Raw genomic sequence first — 18,059 nt, 5'->3', positions numbered from 1 at the left:
ACCAGCCATCTCTCTCTCTCCTTACCTGTTGTTCTCTCTCTGTCGGGGTGGTGATTGGTTCAGGGTCGAGGACCAGCCATCTCTCTCTGTCGGGGTGGTGATTGGTTCAGGGTCGAGGACCAGCCATCTCTCTCCTTACCTGTTGTTCTCTCTCTCTGTCGGGGGTGGTGATTGGTTCAGGGTCGAGGACCAGCCATCTCTCTCTCTCCTTACCTGTTGTTCTCTCTCTCTGTCGGGGGTGGTGATTGGTTCAGGGTCGAGGACCAGCCATCCCTCTCTCTCCTTACCTGTTGTTCTCTCTCTCTGTCGGGGGTGGTGATTGGTACAGGGTCGAGGACCAGCCATTTCTCTGTGGTGATCTGAAGCTGTGCTCCTCCCAGCGGCTCCCGAATCTTCACCCTCACCTCCAGCTTACCCCCCGTAGCCTTACGACCATCCAACACCTTGCACAACACAGACAGACAGAGATACAGAGACAGAGGGGAAGAGACAAGAGACAGAGAGACAGACAGGCAGGCAGACGGAGAGACAGAGACAGAGGGGGAGAGACAGACAGGCAGGCAGACAGAGAGACAGAGACAGAGGGGGAGAGACAGACAGGCAGGCAGACAGAGAGACAGAGACAGGCAGACAGAGAGATGTATGAGCATGTCTAAGTGAAAACATGTGTGTGTGTGTGTACAGTATCTCTGTGTGTGTATCTGTGTTAAAACTGTGTGTGTGTGTACAGTATCTCTCTGTGTGTGTGTGTGTGTGTGTACAGTATCTGAGGGTGTGTACAGTGTGTGTACAGTATCTGTGTGTGTGTACAGTATCTGTGTGTGTGTGTGTGTACAGTATCTGTGTGTGTGTGTACAGTGTGTGTACAGTGTGTGTACAGTATCTGTGTGTGTGTGTGTGTGTGTGTGTGTGTGTCTGTGTGTGTGGGTACAATATCTCTGTGTGTGTGTGTACAGTGTGTGTACAGTGTGTGTACAGTATCTGTGTGTACAGTATCTGTGTGTGTATCTGTGTGTGTGTGTGTGTACAGTATCTCTGTGTGTGTGTATCTGTGTGTGTGGGTACAATATCTCTGTGTGTGTATCTGTGTGTGTATGTGTGTGTGTGTGTGTATGTGTGTGTGTGTGTGTGTGTGCGTAACAGTATCTGTGTGTGTGTGTGTGTGTATCTGTGTGTGTGTGTGTGTGTGTGTGTATCTCTGTGTGTTTACCTCTATAATCTGTCTGATGTCACATTGGTTCTCCAGTGAGTCCAGCTTCAGCTGAGCGTTCCCCAACACTTTGTCCCCCTTGAACAGACCCCTACACACACACACACACACACACACACACACACACATTAAGGTCTATTGATGCACCGGTGCGTCAAACTAAGTGCCATAATAATACAATCCCCATCATAATCTGTCAGTTGAAGTTAGAGAGATCTGTTTTCTATTTAATTGGATGCGTCTCAATCCACCAATGGCGGCCTTTCGAATCTGTGGTGGGAGGAGCTACAGCGGTGTTTGTCGGCAGGTAGTCTAGTGGTTAGAGCGTTGGACTAGTAACCGAAAGGTTGCAGATCGAATCCCTGAGCTGACATGGTAAAAATCTGTTGTTCTGCCCCTGAACAAGACAGTTAACTCACTGTTCCCCGGTAGGACGTCATTGTAAATAAGCATTTGTTCTTAACTGACGTGCCTAGTCAGTTAAGACTAAATGACTATTGTAGCTGGAAATAGCAGATTTTTTAATGGAATATCTACAGAGGTGTACAGAGGCCCATTATCAGCAACCATCATCAGTTTAGACATTGTTAATGTAAATTACTATTGTAGCTGGAAACAGCTGATTTTTAATGGAATATCTACAGAGGCCCATTATCAGCAACCATCACTCCTGTGTTCCAATGGCACGTTGTGTTAGCTAATCAAAGTTTAGCACTTTAAACGGCTAATTGATCATTAGAAAACCCTTTTGCAATTATGTTAGCACAGCTGAAAACGGTTCTGATTAAAGAAGTAATAAAACTGGCCTTCTTTAGACTAGTTGAGTATCTGGAGCACCAGCATTTGTGGGTTCAATTACAGGTTCAAAATGGCCAGAAACAAAGAACTTTCTTCTGAAACTCGTCAGTCTATTCTTGTTCTGAGAAATGAAGGCTATTCCATGCGAGAAATTGCCAAGAAACTGAAGATCTCGTACAACGCTGTGTACTACTCCCTTCATAAACACAGCAAACTGACTATAACTGTATCTACATGTATTAACCAGGTCTGGTGTGTTAACCAGGTCTGGTGTGTTAACCAGGTGTGGTGTGTTAACCAGGTCTGGAGTGTTAACCAGGTCTGGTGTGTATTAACCAGGTCTGGTGTGTATTAACCAGGTCTGGTGTATTAACCAGGTCTGGTGTATTAACCAGGTCTGGTGTATTAACCAGGTCTGGTGTATTAACCAGGTCTGGTGTATTAACCAGGTCTGGTGTGTATTAACCAGGTCTGGTGTGTTAACCAGGTGTGGTGTGTTAACCAGGTCTGGTGTGTTAACCAGGTCTGGTGTGTATTAACCAGGTCTGGTGTATTAACCAGGTCTGGTGTATTAACCAGGTCTGGTGTATTAACCAGGTCTGGTGTATTAACCAGGTCTGGTGTATTAACCAGGTCTGGTGTATTAACCAGGTCTGGTGTGTATTAACCAGGTCTGGTGTGTATTAACCAGGTCTGGTGTATTAACCAGGTCTGGTGTGTTAACCAGGTCTGGTGTATTAACCAGGTCTGGTGTATTAACCAGGTCTGGTGTATTAACCAGGTCTGGTGTGTATTAACCAGGTCTGGTGTGTATTAACCAGGTCTGGTGTGTGTTAACCAGGTCTGGTGTGTTAACCAGGTCTGGTGTGTTAACCAGGTCTGGTGTGTTAACCAGGTCTGGTGTGTTAACCAGGTCTGGTGTATTAACCAGGTCTGGTGTATTAACCTGGTCTGGTGTATTAACCAGGTCTGGTGTGTTAACCAGGTCTGGTGTATTAACCAGGTCTGGTGTATTAACCAGGTCTGGTGTATTAACCAGGTCTGGTGTATTAACCAGGTCTGGTGTGTATTAACCAGGTCTGGTGTATTAACCAGGTGTGGTGTGTTAACCAGGTGTGGTGTGTTAACCAGGTCTGGTGTGTTAACCAGGTCTGGTGTGTTAACCAGGTCTGGTGTATTAACCAGGTCTGGTGTGTAAACCAGGTCTGGTGTATTAACCAGGTCTGGTGTGTGTTAACCAGGTCTGGTGTGTGTTAACCAGGTCTGGTGTGTGTTAACCAGGTCTGGTGTGTGTTAACCAGGTCTGGTGTGTGTAAACCAGGTCTGGTGTATTAACCAGGTCTGGTGTGTGTTAACCAGGTCTGGTGTGTGTTAACCAGGTGTGGTGTGTTAACCAGGTCTGGTGTGTTAACCAGGTCTGGTGTGTTAACCAGGTCTGGTGTATTAACCAGGTCTGGTGTATTAACCAGGTCTGGTGTATTAACCAGGTCTGGTGTGTTAACCAGGTCTGGTGTATTAACCAGGTCTGGTGTATTAACCAGGTCTGGTGTATTAACCAGGTCTGGTGTATTAACCAGGTCTGGTGTGTATTAACCAGGTCTGGTGTATTAACCAGGTGTGGTGTGTTAACCAGGTGTGGTGTGTTAACCAGGTCTGGTGTGTTAACCAGGTCTGGTGTGTTAACCAGGTCTGGTGTAGGTCTGGTGTGTTAACCAGGTCTGGTGTATTAACCAGGTCTGGTGTATTAACCAGGTCTGGTGTGTATTAACCAGGTCTGGTGTGTTAACCAGGTCTGGTGTATTAACCAGGTCTGGTGTATTAACCAGGTCTGGTGTGTATTAACCAGGTCTGGTGTGTTAACCAGGTCTGGTGTGTATTAACCAGGTCTGGTGTATGTGGTGTGTTAACCAGGTCTGGTGTGTTAACCAGGTCTGGTGTGTTAACCAGGTCTGGTGTGTCTGGTGTGTTAACCAGGTGTGGTGTGTTAACCAGGTGTGGTGGTCTGGTGTATTAACCAGGTCTGGTTAACCAGGTCTGGTGTGTTAACCAGGTCTGGTGTATTAACCAGGTCTGGTGTGTATTAACCAGGTCTGGTGTGTATTAACCAGGTCTGGTGTGTGTTAACCAGGTCTGGTGTGGTCTGGTGTGTTAACCAGGTCTGGTGTATTAACCAGGTCTGGTGTATTAACCAGGTCTGGTGTGTATCTAAACCAGGTCTGGTGTATTAACCAACCAGTCTGGTGTATTAACCAGGTCTGGTGTGTTAACCAGGTCTGGTGTGTATTAACCAGGTCTGGTGTACAACCAGGTCTGGTGTATTAACCAGGTCTGGTGTATTAACCAGGTCTGGTGTGTATTAACCAGGTCTGGTGTATTAACCAGGTCTGGTGTGTTAACCAGGTGTGGTGTGTTAACCAGGTCTGGTGTGTTAACCAGGTCTGGTGTGTTAACCAGGTGTGGTGTGTTAACCAGGTCTGGTGTGTCTGGTGTGTTAACCAGGTCTGGTGTGTATTAACCAGGTCTGGTGTATTAACCAGGTCTGGTGTGTATTAACCAGGTCTGGTGTGTTAACCAGGTCTGGTGTAGGTCTGGTGTGTATTAACCAGGTCTGGTGTGTATTAACCAGGTCTGGTGTGTTAACCAGGTCTGGTGTGTTAACCAGGTCTGGTGTGTTAACCAGGTCTGGTGTGTTAACCAGGTCTGGTGTGTATTAACCAGGTCTGGTGTGTTAACCAGGTCTGGTGTATTAACCAGGTCTGGTGTATTAACCAGGTCTGGTGTGTATTAACCAGGTCTGGTGTGTATTAACCAGGTCTGGTGTGTATTAACCAGGTCTGGTGTATTAACCAGGTCTGGTGTGTTAACCAGGTGTGGTGTGTTAACCAGGTCTGGTGTGTTAACCAGGTCTGGTGTGTTAACCAGGTCTGGTGTATTAACCAGGTCTGGTGTATTAACCAGGTCTGGTGTATTAACCAGGTCTGGTGTGTATTAACCAGGTCTGGTGTGTATTAACCAGGTCTGGTGTGTTAACCAGGTCTGGTGTATTAACCAGGTCTGGTGTATTAACCAGGTCTGGTGTGTATTAACCAGGTCTGGTGTGTATTAACCAGGTCTGGTGTGTTAACCAGGTCTGGTGTAACCAGGTTAACCAGGTCTGGTGTGTTAACCAGGTCTGGTGTGTTAACCAGGTCTGGTGTATTAACCAGGTCTGGTGTGTTAACCAGGTCTGGTGTATTAACCAGGTCTGGTGTGTAAACCAGGTCTGGTGTGTTAACCAGGTCTGGTGTGTATTAACCAGGTCTGGTGTGTTAACCAGGTCTGGTGTGTTAACCAGGTCTGGTGTGTTAACCAGGTCTGGTGTATTAACCAGGTCTGGTGTGTTAACCAGGTCTGGTGTGTTAACCAGGTCTGGTGTGTTAACCAGGTCTGGTGTGTTAACCAGGTCTGGTGTGTTTAACCAGGTCTGGTGTGTTAACCAGGTCTGGTGTGTTAACCAGGTCTGGTGTGTTAACCAGGTCTGGTGTGTTAACCAGGTCTGGTGTGTTAACCAGGTCTGGTGTGTTAACCAGGTCTGGTGTGTTAACCAGGTCTGGTGTGTTAACCAGGTCTGGTGTGTTAACCAGGTCTGGTGTATTAACCAGGTCTAACCAGGTCTGGTGTGTTAACCAGGTCTGGTGTGTTAACCAGGTCTGGTGTGTTAACCAGGTCTGGTGTGTTAACCAGGTCTGGTGTATTAACCAGGTCTGGTGTGTTAACCAGGTCTGGTGTGTTAACCAGGTCTGGTGTGTTAACCAGGTCTGGTGTGTTAACCAGGTCTGGTGTGTTAACCAGGTCTGGTGTGTTAACCAGGTCTGGTGTGTAAACCAGGTCTGGTGTGTTAACCAGGTCTGATGTGTTAACCAGGTCTGGTGTGTGTTAACCAGGTCTGGTGTGTTAACCAGGTCTGGTGTGTTAACCAGGTCTGGTGTGTTAACCAGGTCTGGTGTGTTAACCAGGTCTGGTGTGTTAACCAGGTCTAACCAGGTCTGGTGTGTTAACCAGGTCTGGTGTGTTAACCAGGTCTGGTTAACCAGGTCTGGTATTAACCAGGTCTGGTGTGTTAACCAGGTCTGGTGGTCTGTTAACCAGGTCTGGTGTGTATTAACCAGGTCTGGTGTATTAACCAGGTCTGGTGTGTTAACCAGGTCTGGTGTGTTAACCAGGTCTGGTGTGGTCTGGTGTATTAACCAGGTCTGGTGTATTAACCAGGTCTGGTGTTAACCAGGTCTGGTGTGTTAACCAGGTCTGGTGTATTAACCAGGTCTGGTGTGTTAACCAGGTCTGGTGTATTAACCAGGTCTGGTGTATTAACCAGGTCTGGTGTGTAACCAGGTCTGTTAACCAGGTCTGGTGTGTTAACCAGGTCTGGTGTGTTAACCAGGTCTGGTGTGTTAACCAGGTCTGGTGTGTTAACCAGGTCTGGTGTGTTAACCAGGTCTGGTGTGTTAACCAGGTCTGGTGTATTAACCAGGTCTGGTGTGTTAACCAGGTCTGGTGTTAACCAGGTCTGGTGTAAACCAGGTCTGGTGTATTAACCAGGTCTGGTGTGTTAACCAGGTCTGGTGTGTTAACCAGGTCTGGTGTGTATTAACCAGGTCTGGTGTGTTAACCAGGTCTGGTGTGTTAACCAGGTCTGGTGTATTAACCAGGTCTGGTGTGTATTAACCAGGTCTGGTGTGTTAACCAGGTCTGGTGTGTTAACCAGGTCTGGTGTATAACCAGGTCTGGTGTGGTCTGGTGTATCTAACCAGGTCTGGTGTGTTAACCAGGTCTGGTGTGTTAACCAGGTCTGGTGTGTTTAACCAGGTCTGGTGTATTAACCAGGTCTGGTGTGTTAACCAGGTCTGGTGTGTTAACCAGGTCTGGTGTGTTAACCAGGTCTGGTGTGTCTTAACCAGGTCTGGTGTATTAACCAGGTCTGGTGTGTTTAACCAGGTCTGGTGTGTTAACCAGGTCTGGTGTGTTAACCAGGTCTGGTGTGTTAACCAGGTCTGGTGTGTTAACCAGGTCTGGTGTGTTTAACCAGGTCTGGTGTATTAACCAGGTCTGGTGTGTTAACCAGGTCTGGTGTATTAACCAGGTCTGGTCTGGTGTATTAACCAGGTCTGGTGTATTAACCAGGTCTGGTGTGTTAACCAGGTCTGGTGTGTAAACCAGGTCTGGTGTGTTTAACCAGGTCTGGTGTGTATTAACCAGGTCTGGTGTGTTAACCAGGTCTGGTGTAATAACCAGGTCTGGTGTGTAATAACCAGGTCTGGTGTGTGTAACCAGGTCCAGGTCTGGTGTGTTAACCAGGTCTGTATTAACCAGGTCTGGTATTAACCAGGTCTGGTGTGTATTAACCAGGTCTGGTGTATTAACCAGGTCTGGTGTATTAACCAGGTCTGGTGTGTAACCAGGTCTGGTGTGTATTAACCAGGTCTGGTGTGTATTAACCAGGTCTGGTGTATTAACCAGGTCTGGTGTGTTAACCAGGTCTGGTGTGTTAACCAGGTGGGTGTGTTAAACCAGGTCTGGTGTATTAACCAGGTCTGGTGTGTATCTAACCAGGTCTGGTGTGTATTAACCAGGTCTGGTGTATTAACCAGGTCTGGTGTGTTAACCAGGTCTGGTGTGTTAACCAGGTCTGGTGTGTTAACCAGGTCTGGTGTGTTAACCAGGTCTGGTGTATTAACCAGGTCTGGTGTGTTAACCAGGTCTGGTGTGTTAACCAGGTCTGGTGTGTTAACCAGGTCTGGTGTGTTAACCAGGTCTGGTGTGTATTAACCAGGTCTAACCAGGTCTGGTGTGTAACCAGGTCTGGTGTGTTACCAGGTCTGGTGTGTTAACCAGGTCTGGTGTGTTAACCAGGTCTAACCAGGTCTGGTGTATTAACCAGGTCTGGTGTGTTAACCAGGTGTGGTGTGTTAACCAGGTCTGGTGTGTTAACCAGGTCTGGTGTGTTAACCAGGTGTGGTGTGTTAACCAGGTCTGGTGTGTTAACCAGGTCTGGTGTGTTAACCAGGTCTGGTGTGGTCTGGTGTTACCAGGTCTGGTGTGTATTAACCAGGTCTGGTGTGTTAACCAGGTATGTGTTAACCAGGTCTGGTGTGTTAACCAGGTCTGGTGTGTAAACCAGGTCTGGTGTGTTAACCAGGTCTGATGTGTTAACCAGGTCTGGTGTGTGTTAACCAGGTCTGGTGTGTTAACCAGGTCTGGTGTGTTAACCAGGTCTGGTGTATTAACCAGGTCTGGTGTGTTAACCAGGTCTGGTGTGTTAACCAGGTCTGGTGTGTTAACCAGGTCTGGTGTATTAACCAGGTCTGGTGTATTAACCAGGTCTGGTGTATTAACCAGGTCTGGTGTGTTAACCAGGTCTGGTGTGTTAACCAGGTCTGGTGTGTTAACCAGGTCTGGTGTGTTAGGTCTGGTGTGTTAACCAGGTCTGGTGTGTTAACCAGGTCTGGTGTATTAACCAGGTCTGGTGTGTTAACCAGGTCTGGTGTGTTAACCAGGTCTGGTGTGTATTAACCAGGTCTGGTGTGTTAACCAGGTCTGGTGTATTAACCAGGTCTGGTGTGTATAACCAGGTCTGGTGTGTTAACCAGGTCTGGTGTGTTAACCAGGTCTGGTGTGTTAACCAGGTCTGGTGTGTTAACCAGGTCTGGTGTATTAACCAGGTCTGGTGTATTAACCAGGTCTGGTGTGTTAACCAGGTCTGGTGTATTAACCAGGTCTGGTGTGTTAACCAGGTCTGGTGTATTAACCAGGTCTGGTGTATTAACCAGGTCTGGTGTGTTAACCAGGTCTGGTGTGTTAACCAGGTCTGGTGTGTTAACCAGGTCTGGTGTGTATTAACCAGGTCTGGTGTATTAACCAGGTCTGGTGTATTAACCAGGTCTGGTGTATTAACCAGGTCTGGTGTGTATTAACCAGGTCTGGTGTGTTAACCAGGTCTGGTGTATTAACCAGGTCTGGTGTGTTAACCAGGTTAAACCAGGTCTGGTGTAGGTTAACCAGGTCTGGTGTGTTAACCAGGTAACCAGGTCTGGTGTGTATTAACCAGGTCTGGTGTGTTTAACCAGGTCTGGTGTGTTAACCAGGTCCAGGTCTGGTGTATTAACCAGGTCTGGTGTGTTAACCAGGTCTGGTATTAACCAGGTCTGGTGTATTAACCAGGTCTGGTGTGTTTAACCAGGTCTGGTGTGTTAACCAGGTCTGGTGTGTATTAACCAGGTCTGGTGTATAACCAGGTCTGGTGTGTTAACCAGGTCTGGTGTGTTAACCAGGTCTGGTGTGTTAACCAGGTCTGGTGTACCAGGTTGGTGTGTTAACCAGGTCTGGTGTGTTAACCAGGTCTGGTGTGTGAACCAGGTCTGGTGTATTAACCAGGTCTGGTGTGTTAACCAGGTCTGGTGTGTTAACCAGGTCTGGTGTATTAACCAGGTCTGGTGTGTTAACCAGGTCTGGTGTGTTAACCAGGTCTGGTGTGTTAACCAGGTCTGGTGTATTAACCAGGTCTGGTGTATTAACCAGGTCTGGTGTGTTAACCAGGTCTGGTGTATTAACCAGGTCTAACCAGGTCTGGTGTATTAACCAGGTCTGGTGTATTAACCAGGTCTGGTGTGTTAACCAGGTCTGGTGTGTTAACCAGGTCTGGTGTGTATTAACCAGGTCTGGTGTGTATTAACCAGGTCTGGTGTGTATTAACCAGGTCTGGTGTGTATTAACCAGGTCTGGTGTATTAACCAGGTCTGGTGTGTTAACCAGGTCTGGTGTGTTAACCAGGTCTGGTGTGTTAACCAGGTCTGGTGTGTATAACCAGGTCTGGTGTACCAGGTCTGGTGTGTTAACCAGGTCTGGTGTGTTAACCAGGTGTGGTGTGTTAACCAGGTCTGGTGTGTTAACCAGGTCTGGTGTGTTAACCAGGTCTGGTGTGTATTAACCAGGTCTGGTGTTAACCAGGTCTGGTGTGTTAACCAGGTCTGGTGTGTTAACCAGGTCTGGTGTTAACCAGGTCTGGTGTTAACCAGGTTAACCAGGTCTGGTGTGTTAACCAGGTCTGGTGTTAACCAGGTCTGGTGTGTTAACCAGGTCTGGTGTGTTAACCAGGTCTGTGTTAACTAGTGTGTTAACCAGGTCTGGTGTGTTAACCAGGTCTGGTGTGTTAACCAGGTCTGGTGTTAACCAGTCTGGTGTGTTAACCAGGTCTGGTGTGTTAAACCAGGTCTGGTGTGTTAACCAGGTCTGGTGTGTTAACCAGGTCTGGTGTATTAACCAGGTCTGGTGTGTTAACCAGGTCTGGTGTATTAAATCCAGGTCTGGTGTGTTAAACCAGGTTGGTGTAACCAGGTCTGGTGTATCTGGTGTGTTAACCAGGTCTGGTGTGTTAACCAGGTCTGGTGTGTTAACCAGGTCTGGTGTGTTAACCAGGTCTGGTGTGTAAACCAGGTCTGGTGTGTTAACCAGGTCTGGTGTGTTAACCAGGTCTGGTGTGTTAACCAGGTCTGGTGTGTTAACCAGGTCTGGTGTGTTAACCAGGTCTGGTGTGTTAACCAGGTCTGGTGTGTTAACCAGGTCTGGTGTATCTGGTGTGTTAACCAGGTCTGGTGTGTTAACCAGGTCTGGTGTGTTAACCAGGTCTGGTGTATGTGGTGTGTTAACCAGGTGTGGTGTGTTAACCAGGTCTGGTGTGTTAACCAGGTCTGGTGTGTTAAGGTCCAGGTCTGGTGTGTTAACCAGGTCTGGTGTGTTAACCAGGTCTGGTGTGTTAACCAGGTCTGGTGTGTTAACCAGGTCTGGTGTGTTAACCAGGTCTGGTGTGTTAACCAGGTCTGGTGTGTTAACCAGGTCTGGTGTGTTAACCAGGTCTGGTGTGTTAACCAGGTCTGGTGTATTAACCAGGTCTGGTGTGTTAACCAGGTCTGGTGTGTTAACCAGGTCTGGTGTGTTAACCAGGTCTGGTGTGTTAACCAGGTCTGGTGTGTTAACCAGGTCTGGTGTGTTAACCAGGTCTGGTGTGTCTGGTGTGTTAACCAGGTCTGGTGTGTTAACCCGGTGTCTGGTGTGGTGTGTTAACCAGGTCTGGTGTGTCTGGTGTGTTAACCAGGTCTGGTGTGTATTAACCAGGTCTGGTGTGTTAACCAGGTCTGGTGTGTATTAACCAGGTCTGGTGTATGTGGTGTGTTAACCAGGTCTGGTGTGTTAACCAGGTCTGGTGTGTTAACCAGGTCTGGTGTGTCTGGTGTGTTAACCAGGTCTGGTGTATTAACCAGGTCTGGTGTATCTGGTGTGTTAACCAGGTGTGGTGTGTTAACCAGGTCTGGTGTGTTAACCAGGTCTGGTGTGTTAACCAGGTCTGGTGTGTTGTGTTAACCAGGTCTGGTGTATTAACCAGGTCTGGTGTGTTAACCAGGTCTGGTGTGTTAACCAGGTCTGGTGTGTTAACCAGGTCTGGTGTGTATTAACCAGGTCTGGTGTGTGTTAACCAGGTCTGGTGTGTATTAACCAGGTCTGGTGTGTTAACCAGGTCTGGTGTGTTAACCAGGTCTGGTGTGTATTAACCAGGTGTGGTGTTAACCAGGTCTAAACCAGGTGTGGTGTATCTGTGTTAACCAGGTCTGGTGTGTTAACCAGGTCTGGTGTGTTAACCAGGTCTGGTGTATTAACCAGGTCCAGGTGTGTGTAAACCAGGTCTGGTGTATTAACCAGGTCTGGTGTGTTAACCAGGTCTGGTGTGTTAACCAGGTGTGGTGTGTGAACCAGGTCTGGTGTGTTAACCAGGTCTGGTGTATTAACCAGGTCTGGTGTATTCTGGTGTGTAACCAGGTCTGGTGTGTTGACCAGGTCTGGTGTATTAACCAGGTCTGGTGTGTTAACCAGGTCTGGTGTGTTAACCAGGTCTGGTGTGTTAACCAGGTCTGGTGTATTAACCAGGTCTGGTGTATTAACCAGGTCTGGTGTGTTAACCAGGTCTGGTGTGTATTAACCAGGTCTGGTGTGTATTAACCAGGTGTGGTGTATCTGGTGTGTTAACCAGGTGTGGTGTGTTAACCAGGTGTGGTGTGTTAACCAGGTCTGGTGTGTTAACCAGGTCTGGTGTGTTAACCAGGTCTGGTGTGTCTGGTGTGTTAACTCTGGTGTATGTAAACCAGGTCTGTATTAACCAGTGTGTTAACCAGGTCTGGTGTGTATTAACCAGGTCTGTGTTCTGGTGTGTTAACCAGGTCTGGTGTGTTAACCAGGTCTGGTGTATTAACCAGGTCTGGTGTGTTAACCAGGTCTGGTGTGTTAACCAGGTCTGGTGTATTAACCAGGTCTGGTGTGTATTAACCAGGTCTGGTGTATTAACCAGGTCTGGTGTGTTATTAACCAGGTCTGGTGTATTAACCAGGTCTGGTGTGTTAACCAGGTCTGTCCAGGTCTGGTGTGTTAACCAGGTCTGGTGTATTAACCAGGTCTGGTGTGTTAACCAGGTCTGGTGTGTATTAACCAGGTCTGGTGTGTTAACCAGGTCTGGTGTGTTAACCAGGTCTGGTGTGTTAACCAGGTCTGGTGTGTTAACCAGGTCTGGTGTGTTAACCAGGTCTGGTGTGTTAACCAGGTCTGGTGTGTTAACCAGGTCTGGTGTGTTAACCAGGTCTGGTGTATTAACCAGGTCTGGTGTGTTAACCAGGTCTGGTGTGTTAACCAGGTCTGGTGTGTTAACCAGGTCTGGTGTGTTAACCAGGTCTGGTGTATTAACCAGGTCTGGTGTGTTAACCAGGTCTGGTGTATTAACCAGGTGTGGTGTGTATTAACCAGGTGTGGTGTGTTAACCAGGTGTGGTGTATCTGGTGTGTTAACCAGGTGTGGTGTGTTAACCAGGTGTGGTGTGTTAACCAGGTCTGGTGTGTTAACCAGGTCTGGTGTGTTAACCAGGTCTGGTGTGTTAACCAGGTCTGGTGTGTCTGGTGTGTTAACCAGGTCTGGTGTGTTAACCAGGTCTGGTGTGTTAACCAGGTCTGGTGTATCTGGTGTGTTAACCAGGTCTGGTGTGTTAACCAGGTCTGGTGTATTAACCAGGTGTGGTGTGTTAACCAGGTCTGGTGTGTTAACCAGGTCTGGTGTGTCTGGTGTGTTAACCAGGTCTGGTGTGTTAACCAGGTCTGGTGTGTTAACCAGGTCTGGTGTGTTAACCAGGTCTGGTGTGTTAACCAGGTCTGGTGTGTTAACCAGGTGTGGTGTATCTGGTGTGTTAACCAGGTCTGGTGTGTTAACCAGGTGTGGTGTGTTAACCAGGTCTGGTGTGTTAACCAGGTCTGGTGTGTGTCTCTGATCTCACCCCTTGTGGATGATGTCAAACTTGATGCCTTTGGCCTGGACGACCCTCTTGAAGCCTCTGTGTTGACGGTTGATGTTCAGGTTAAACTTCTCTTTAAACTCTGGACTGTTGCTGTTCTTCACTGTACTGGTCTTATCCCTCTGGGCCTCCTCCTGCACGCACACACACACGTACGCACGCACGCACACACAAACACACGCACACACACACGCACACACACACGCACATACGCACACACACACACAAACCAAAGACAGAGAGAGTATATTTTAGTGGATCTAAGTGGAAATGTATGCATGCAAAATGGTTGTGTGTTGCGTGTATGTGTGAGTGTGTGTGTGTGTAGTGAGTGTGAGTCTTACCATACTAGGAAAAGGAAACTCAAAGCGCACACTGGTGTCCAGATCACTGGCAGAGACTCCTGAGAAGAGGGATGAGAAGAGAGAGACATCAGAAGAGAGACAGATCAGGAGAGAGAGAGATATCAGAAGAGAGAGAGAGATATCAGAAGAGAGAGAGAGGTATCAGAAGAGAGAGAGAGGTATCAGAAGAGAGAGACATCAGAAGAGAGAGAGATATCAGAAGAGAGAGAGAGATATCAGAAGAGAGAGAGAGATATCAGAAGAGAGAGAGAGATATCAGAAGAGAGAGAGAGATATCAGAAGAGGGAGAGATATATCAGAAGAGGGAGCAAGATATCAGAAGAGGGAGAGAGAAATCAGAAGAGGGAGAGAGATATCAGAAGAAAGCGAGAGGATCAGAAGAGAGAGACATCAGAAGAGAGAGACATCAGAAGAGAGAGAGATATATCAGAAGAGAGAGAGATATATCAGAAGAGAGAGAGAGACATCAGAAGAGAGAGAGAGATATCAGAAGAGAGAGAGAGATATCAGAAGAGAGAGAGAGAGATCAGAAGAGAGAGAGAGAGATCAGAAGAGAGAGAGAGATCAGAAGAGAGAGAGAGAGATCAGAAGAGAGAGAGAGAGATCAGAAGAGAGAGAGGTATCAGAAGAGAGAGAGGTATCAGAAGAGAGAGAGAGGTATCAGAAGAGTGAGAGAGGTATCAGAAGAGAGAGAGAGGTATCAGAAGAGAGAGAGAGAGATCAAAAGAGAGAGAGAGATATCAGAAGAGAGAGAGAGATATCAGAAGAGAGAGATAGCAGAAGAGAGAGAGAGGTATCAGAAGAGAGAGAGAGAGGTATCAGAAGAGAGAGAGAGAGATATCAGAAGAGAGAGAGAGAGATCAGAAGAGAGACATCAGAAGAGAGAGAGAGATATCAGAAGAGAGAGAGAGATCAGAAGAGAGAGAGAGACATCAGAAGAGAGACATCAGAAGAGAGAGAGAGATATCAGAAGAGAGAGAGAGAGATCAAAAGAGAGAGAGAGAGATCAGAAGAGAGAGAGAGAGATCAGACGAGAGAGAGAGAGATCAGAAGAGAGAGAGAGAGTTATCAGAAGAGAGAGAGAGATTTCAGAAGAGAGAGAGATCAGAAGAGAGACATCAGAAGAGAGAGAGAGATATCAGAAGAGAGACATCAGAAGAGAGAGAGATATCAGAAGAGAGAGAGATATCAGAAGAGAGAGAGATCAGAAGAGAGAGATATCAGAAGAGAGAGAGATATCAGAAGAGAGAGAGAGAGATATCAGAAGAGAGAGAGAGAGATATCAGAAGAGAGAGAAGAGAGAGATATCAGAAGAGAGACAGAGATATCAGAAGAGAGAGAGATCAGAAGAGAGAGAGAGACATCAGAAGAGAGACATCAGAAGAGAGAGACATCAGAAGAGAGACATCAGAAGAGAGACATCAGAAGAGAGACATCAGAAGAGAGAGACATCAGAAGAGAGAGATCAGGAGAGACATCAGAAGAGAGACATCAGAAGAGAGACAGAGATCAGAAGAGAGACAGATCAGAAGAGAGACAGAGATCAGAAGAGAGACAGATCAGAAGAGAGACAGATCAGAAGAGAGACATCAGAAGAGAGAGACATCAGAAGAGAGAGACATCAGAAGAGAGACATCAGAAGAGAGACATCAGAAGAGAGACAGAGATCAGGAGAGAGACATCAGAAGAGAGACATCAGAAGAGAGACATCAGAAGAGAGAGATCAGAAGAGAGAGACATCAGAAGAGAGACAGAGATCAGAAGAGAGACAGAGATCAGAAGAGAGACAGAGATCAGAAGAGAGAGACATCAGAAGAGAGACATCAGAAGAGAGAGACATCAGAAGAGAGACATCAGAAGAGAGACAGAGATCAGAAGAGAGAGACATCAGGAGACATCAGAAGAGAGACATCAGAAGAGAGAGACATCAGAAGAGACATCAGAAGAGAGAGATCAGAAGAGAGAGACATCAGAAGAGAGAGATCAGAAGAGAGAGACATCAGAAGAAAGAGACATCAGAAGAGAGAGACATCAGAAGAAAGAGAGATTCAGCAGAGAGGGGTCATCAGAGAGGGGTCATCAGAGAGGGGTCATCAGAGAGGGGTCAGCAGAGAGGGGTCAGGAGAGAGGGGTCAGAAGGAGGCATATAAAGTTCAAAACAACACACCTGAGGGAGCAGGTAGATTGATGCCCTTCACGATGTACAGCGTCATCTCATTGGCTGTCAGGTCAGGATACATTCTACAACAGACAGAAGACAGATCACTTTCTTCCTGCTTTGTATATATGTGTGTGTGTCAGAGATGTATTTTCATATGAATGTTAATTGTATAATATCATTCTGACTTGACAGTGTTGAAGGTCCTCAGTGTGGTATTAATATGTTAGTAACAGTATAGTACTTGACAGTGTTGAAGGTCCTCAGTGTGATATTAATATGGTAGTAACAGTATAGTACTTGACAGTGTTGAAGGTCCTCAGTGTGGTATTAATATGGTAGTAACAGTATAGTACTTGACAGTGTTGAAGGTCCTCAGTGTGGTATTAATATGGTAGTAACAGTATAGTACTTGACAGTGTTGAAGGTCCTCAGTGTGGTATTAATATGGTAGTAACAGTATAGTACTTGACAGTGTTGAAGGTCCTCAGTGTGATATTAATATGGTAGTAACAGTATAGTACTAGACAGTGTTGAAGGTCCTCAGTGTGGTATTAATATGGTAGTAACAGTATAGTACTTGACAGTGTTGAAGGTCCTCAGTGTGGTATTAATATGGTAGTAACAGTATAGTACTTGACAGTGTTGAAGGTCCTCAGTGTGGTATTAATATGGTAGTAACAGTATAGTACTTGACAGTGTTGAAAGTCCTCTCCTCAGTGTGGTATTAATATGTTAGTAACAGTATAGTACTTGACAGTGTTGAAGGTCCTCAGTGTGGTATTAATATGGTAGTAACAGTATAGTACTTGACAGTGTTGAAGGTCCTCAGTGTGGTATTAATATGGTAGTAACAGTATAGTACTTGATAGTGTTGAAGGTCCTCAGTGTGGTATTAATATGGTAGTAACAGTATAGTACTTGACAGTGTTGAAGGTCCTCAGTGTGGTATTAATATGTTAGTAACAGTATAGTACTTGACAGTGTTGAAGGTCCTCAGTGTGGTATTAATATGGTAGTAACAGTATAGTACTTGACAGTGTTGAAGGTCCTCTCCTCAGTGTGGTATTAATATGGTAGTAACAGTACAGTACTTGACAGTGTTGAAGGTCCTCAGTGTGGTATTAATATGGTAGTAACAGTATAGTACTTGACAGTGTTGAAGGTCCTCTCCTCAGTGTGGTATTAATATGTTAGTAACAGTATAGTACTTGACAGTGTTGAAGGTCCTCTCCTCAGTGTGGTATTTGGGGACAGGTTGGCCCTTGGCGTGGGCCATCTTCAGCACCTCAATGTTCTGCATACACTCTTCTGCCAGCTTCTCAAACCTGACAACAGCAACACACACGCACATTACACACACACACATTACACACACACACACACAGACAGGGCTCACACCCGCCAAATGGGGGTAGATGTTGTCGTTGGTGGGTTGAATGTCTATATCACCAGCCACGTTGGCAGGGTTGAATGTCTATATCACCAGCCACGTTGGTGGGTTGAATGTCTATATCACCAGCCACGTTGGTGGGTTGAATGTCTATATCACCCGCCACGTTGGTGGGTTGAATGTCTATATCACCAGCCACGTTGGTGGGTTGAATGTCTATATCACCAGCCACGTTGGCAGGGTTGAATGTCTATATCACCAGCCACGTTGGTGGGTTGAATGTCTATATCACCAGCCACGTTGGTGGGTTGAATGTCTATATCACCAGCCACGTTGGCAGGGTTGAATGTCTATATCACCAGCCATGTTGGTGGATTGAATGTCTATATCACCAGCCACGTTGGTGGGTTGAATGTCTATATCACCAGCCACGTTGGTGGGTTGAATGTCTATATCACCAGCCACGTTGGTGGGTTGAATGTCTATATCACCAGCCACGTTGGCAGGGTTGAATGTCTATATCACCAGCCACGTTGGCGGGTTGAATGTCTATATCACCAGCCACGTTGGCGGATTGAATGTCTATATCACCAGCCACGTTGGTGGGTTGAATGTCTATATCACCAGCCACGTTGGCAGGGTTGAATGTCTATATCACCAGCCACGTTGGTGAGGTTGAATGTCTATATCACCAGCCACGTTGGCAGGGTTGAATGTCTATATCACCAGCCACGTTGGCGGGTTGAATGTCTATATCACCAGCCACGTTGGCGGAT

At 46.7% G+C, this 18,059-nt stretch overlaps 1 protein-coding gene across 1 annotated transcript in view; it reads right to left on the bottom strand.

Annotated features, from left to right (window-relative positions):
• Positions 1–18,059, bottom strand: part of LOC135571122 (coiled-coil and C2 domain-containing protein 1A-like) — a 64,198-nt gene that overhangs the window by 35,135 nt on the left and 11,004 nt on the right. The window contains exons 7-12 of the mRNA XM_065016924.1: positions 17,102–17,218; positions 15,900–15,973; positions 13,712–13,770; positions 13,350–13,501; positions 1,211–1,301; positions 288–443 (exon numbers count right to left, since the gene is read on the bottom strand). Of these exons, the coding sequence (XP_064872996.1) occupies positions 288–443; positions 1,211–1,301; positions 13,350–13,501; positions 13,712–13,770; positions 15,900–15,973; positions 17,102–17,218 (649 nt within the window). The remainder of the gene's footprint in view (positions 1–287; positions 444–1,210; positions 1,302–13,349; positions 13,502–13,711; positions 13,771–15,899; positions 15,974–17,101; positions 17,219–18,059) is intronic.

Source organism: Oncorhynchus nerka, unplaced genomic scaffold (genome assembly GCF_034236695.1).
Source record: "Oncorhynchus nerka isolate Pitt River unplaced genomic scaffold, Oner_Uvic_2.0 unplaced_scaffold_755, whole genome shotgun sequence".
Classification (NCBI taxonomy): domain Eukaryota; kingdom Metazoa; phylum Chordata; class Actinopteri; order Salmoniformes; family Salmonidae; genus Oncorhynchus; species Oncorhynchus nerka.
This window is presented reverse-complemented; position numbering and strand designations above follow the sequence as displayed.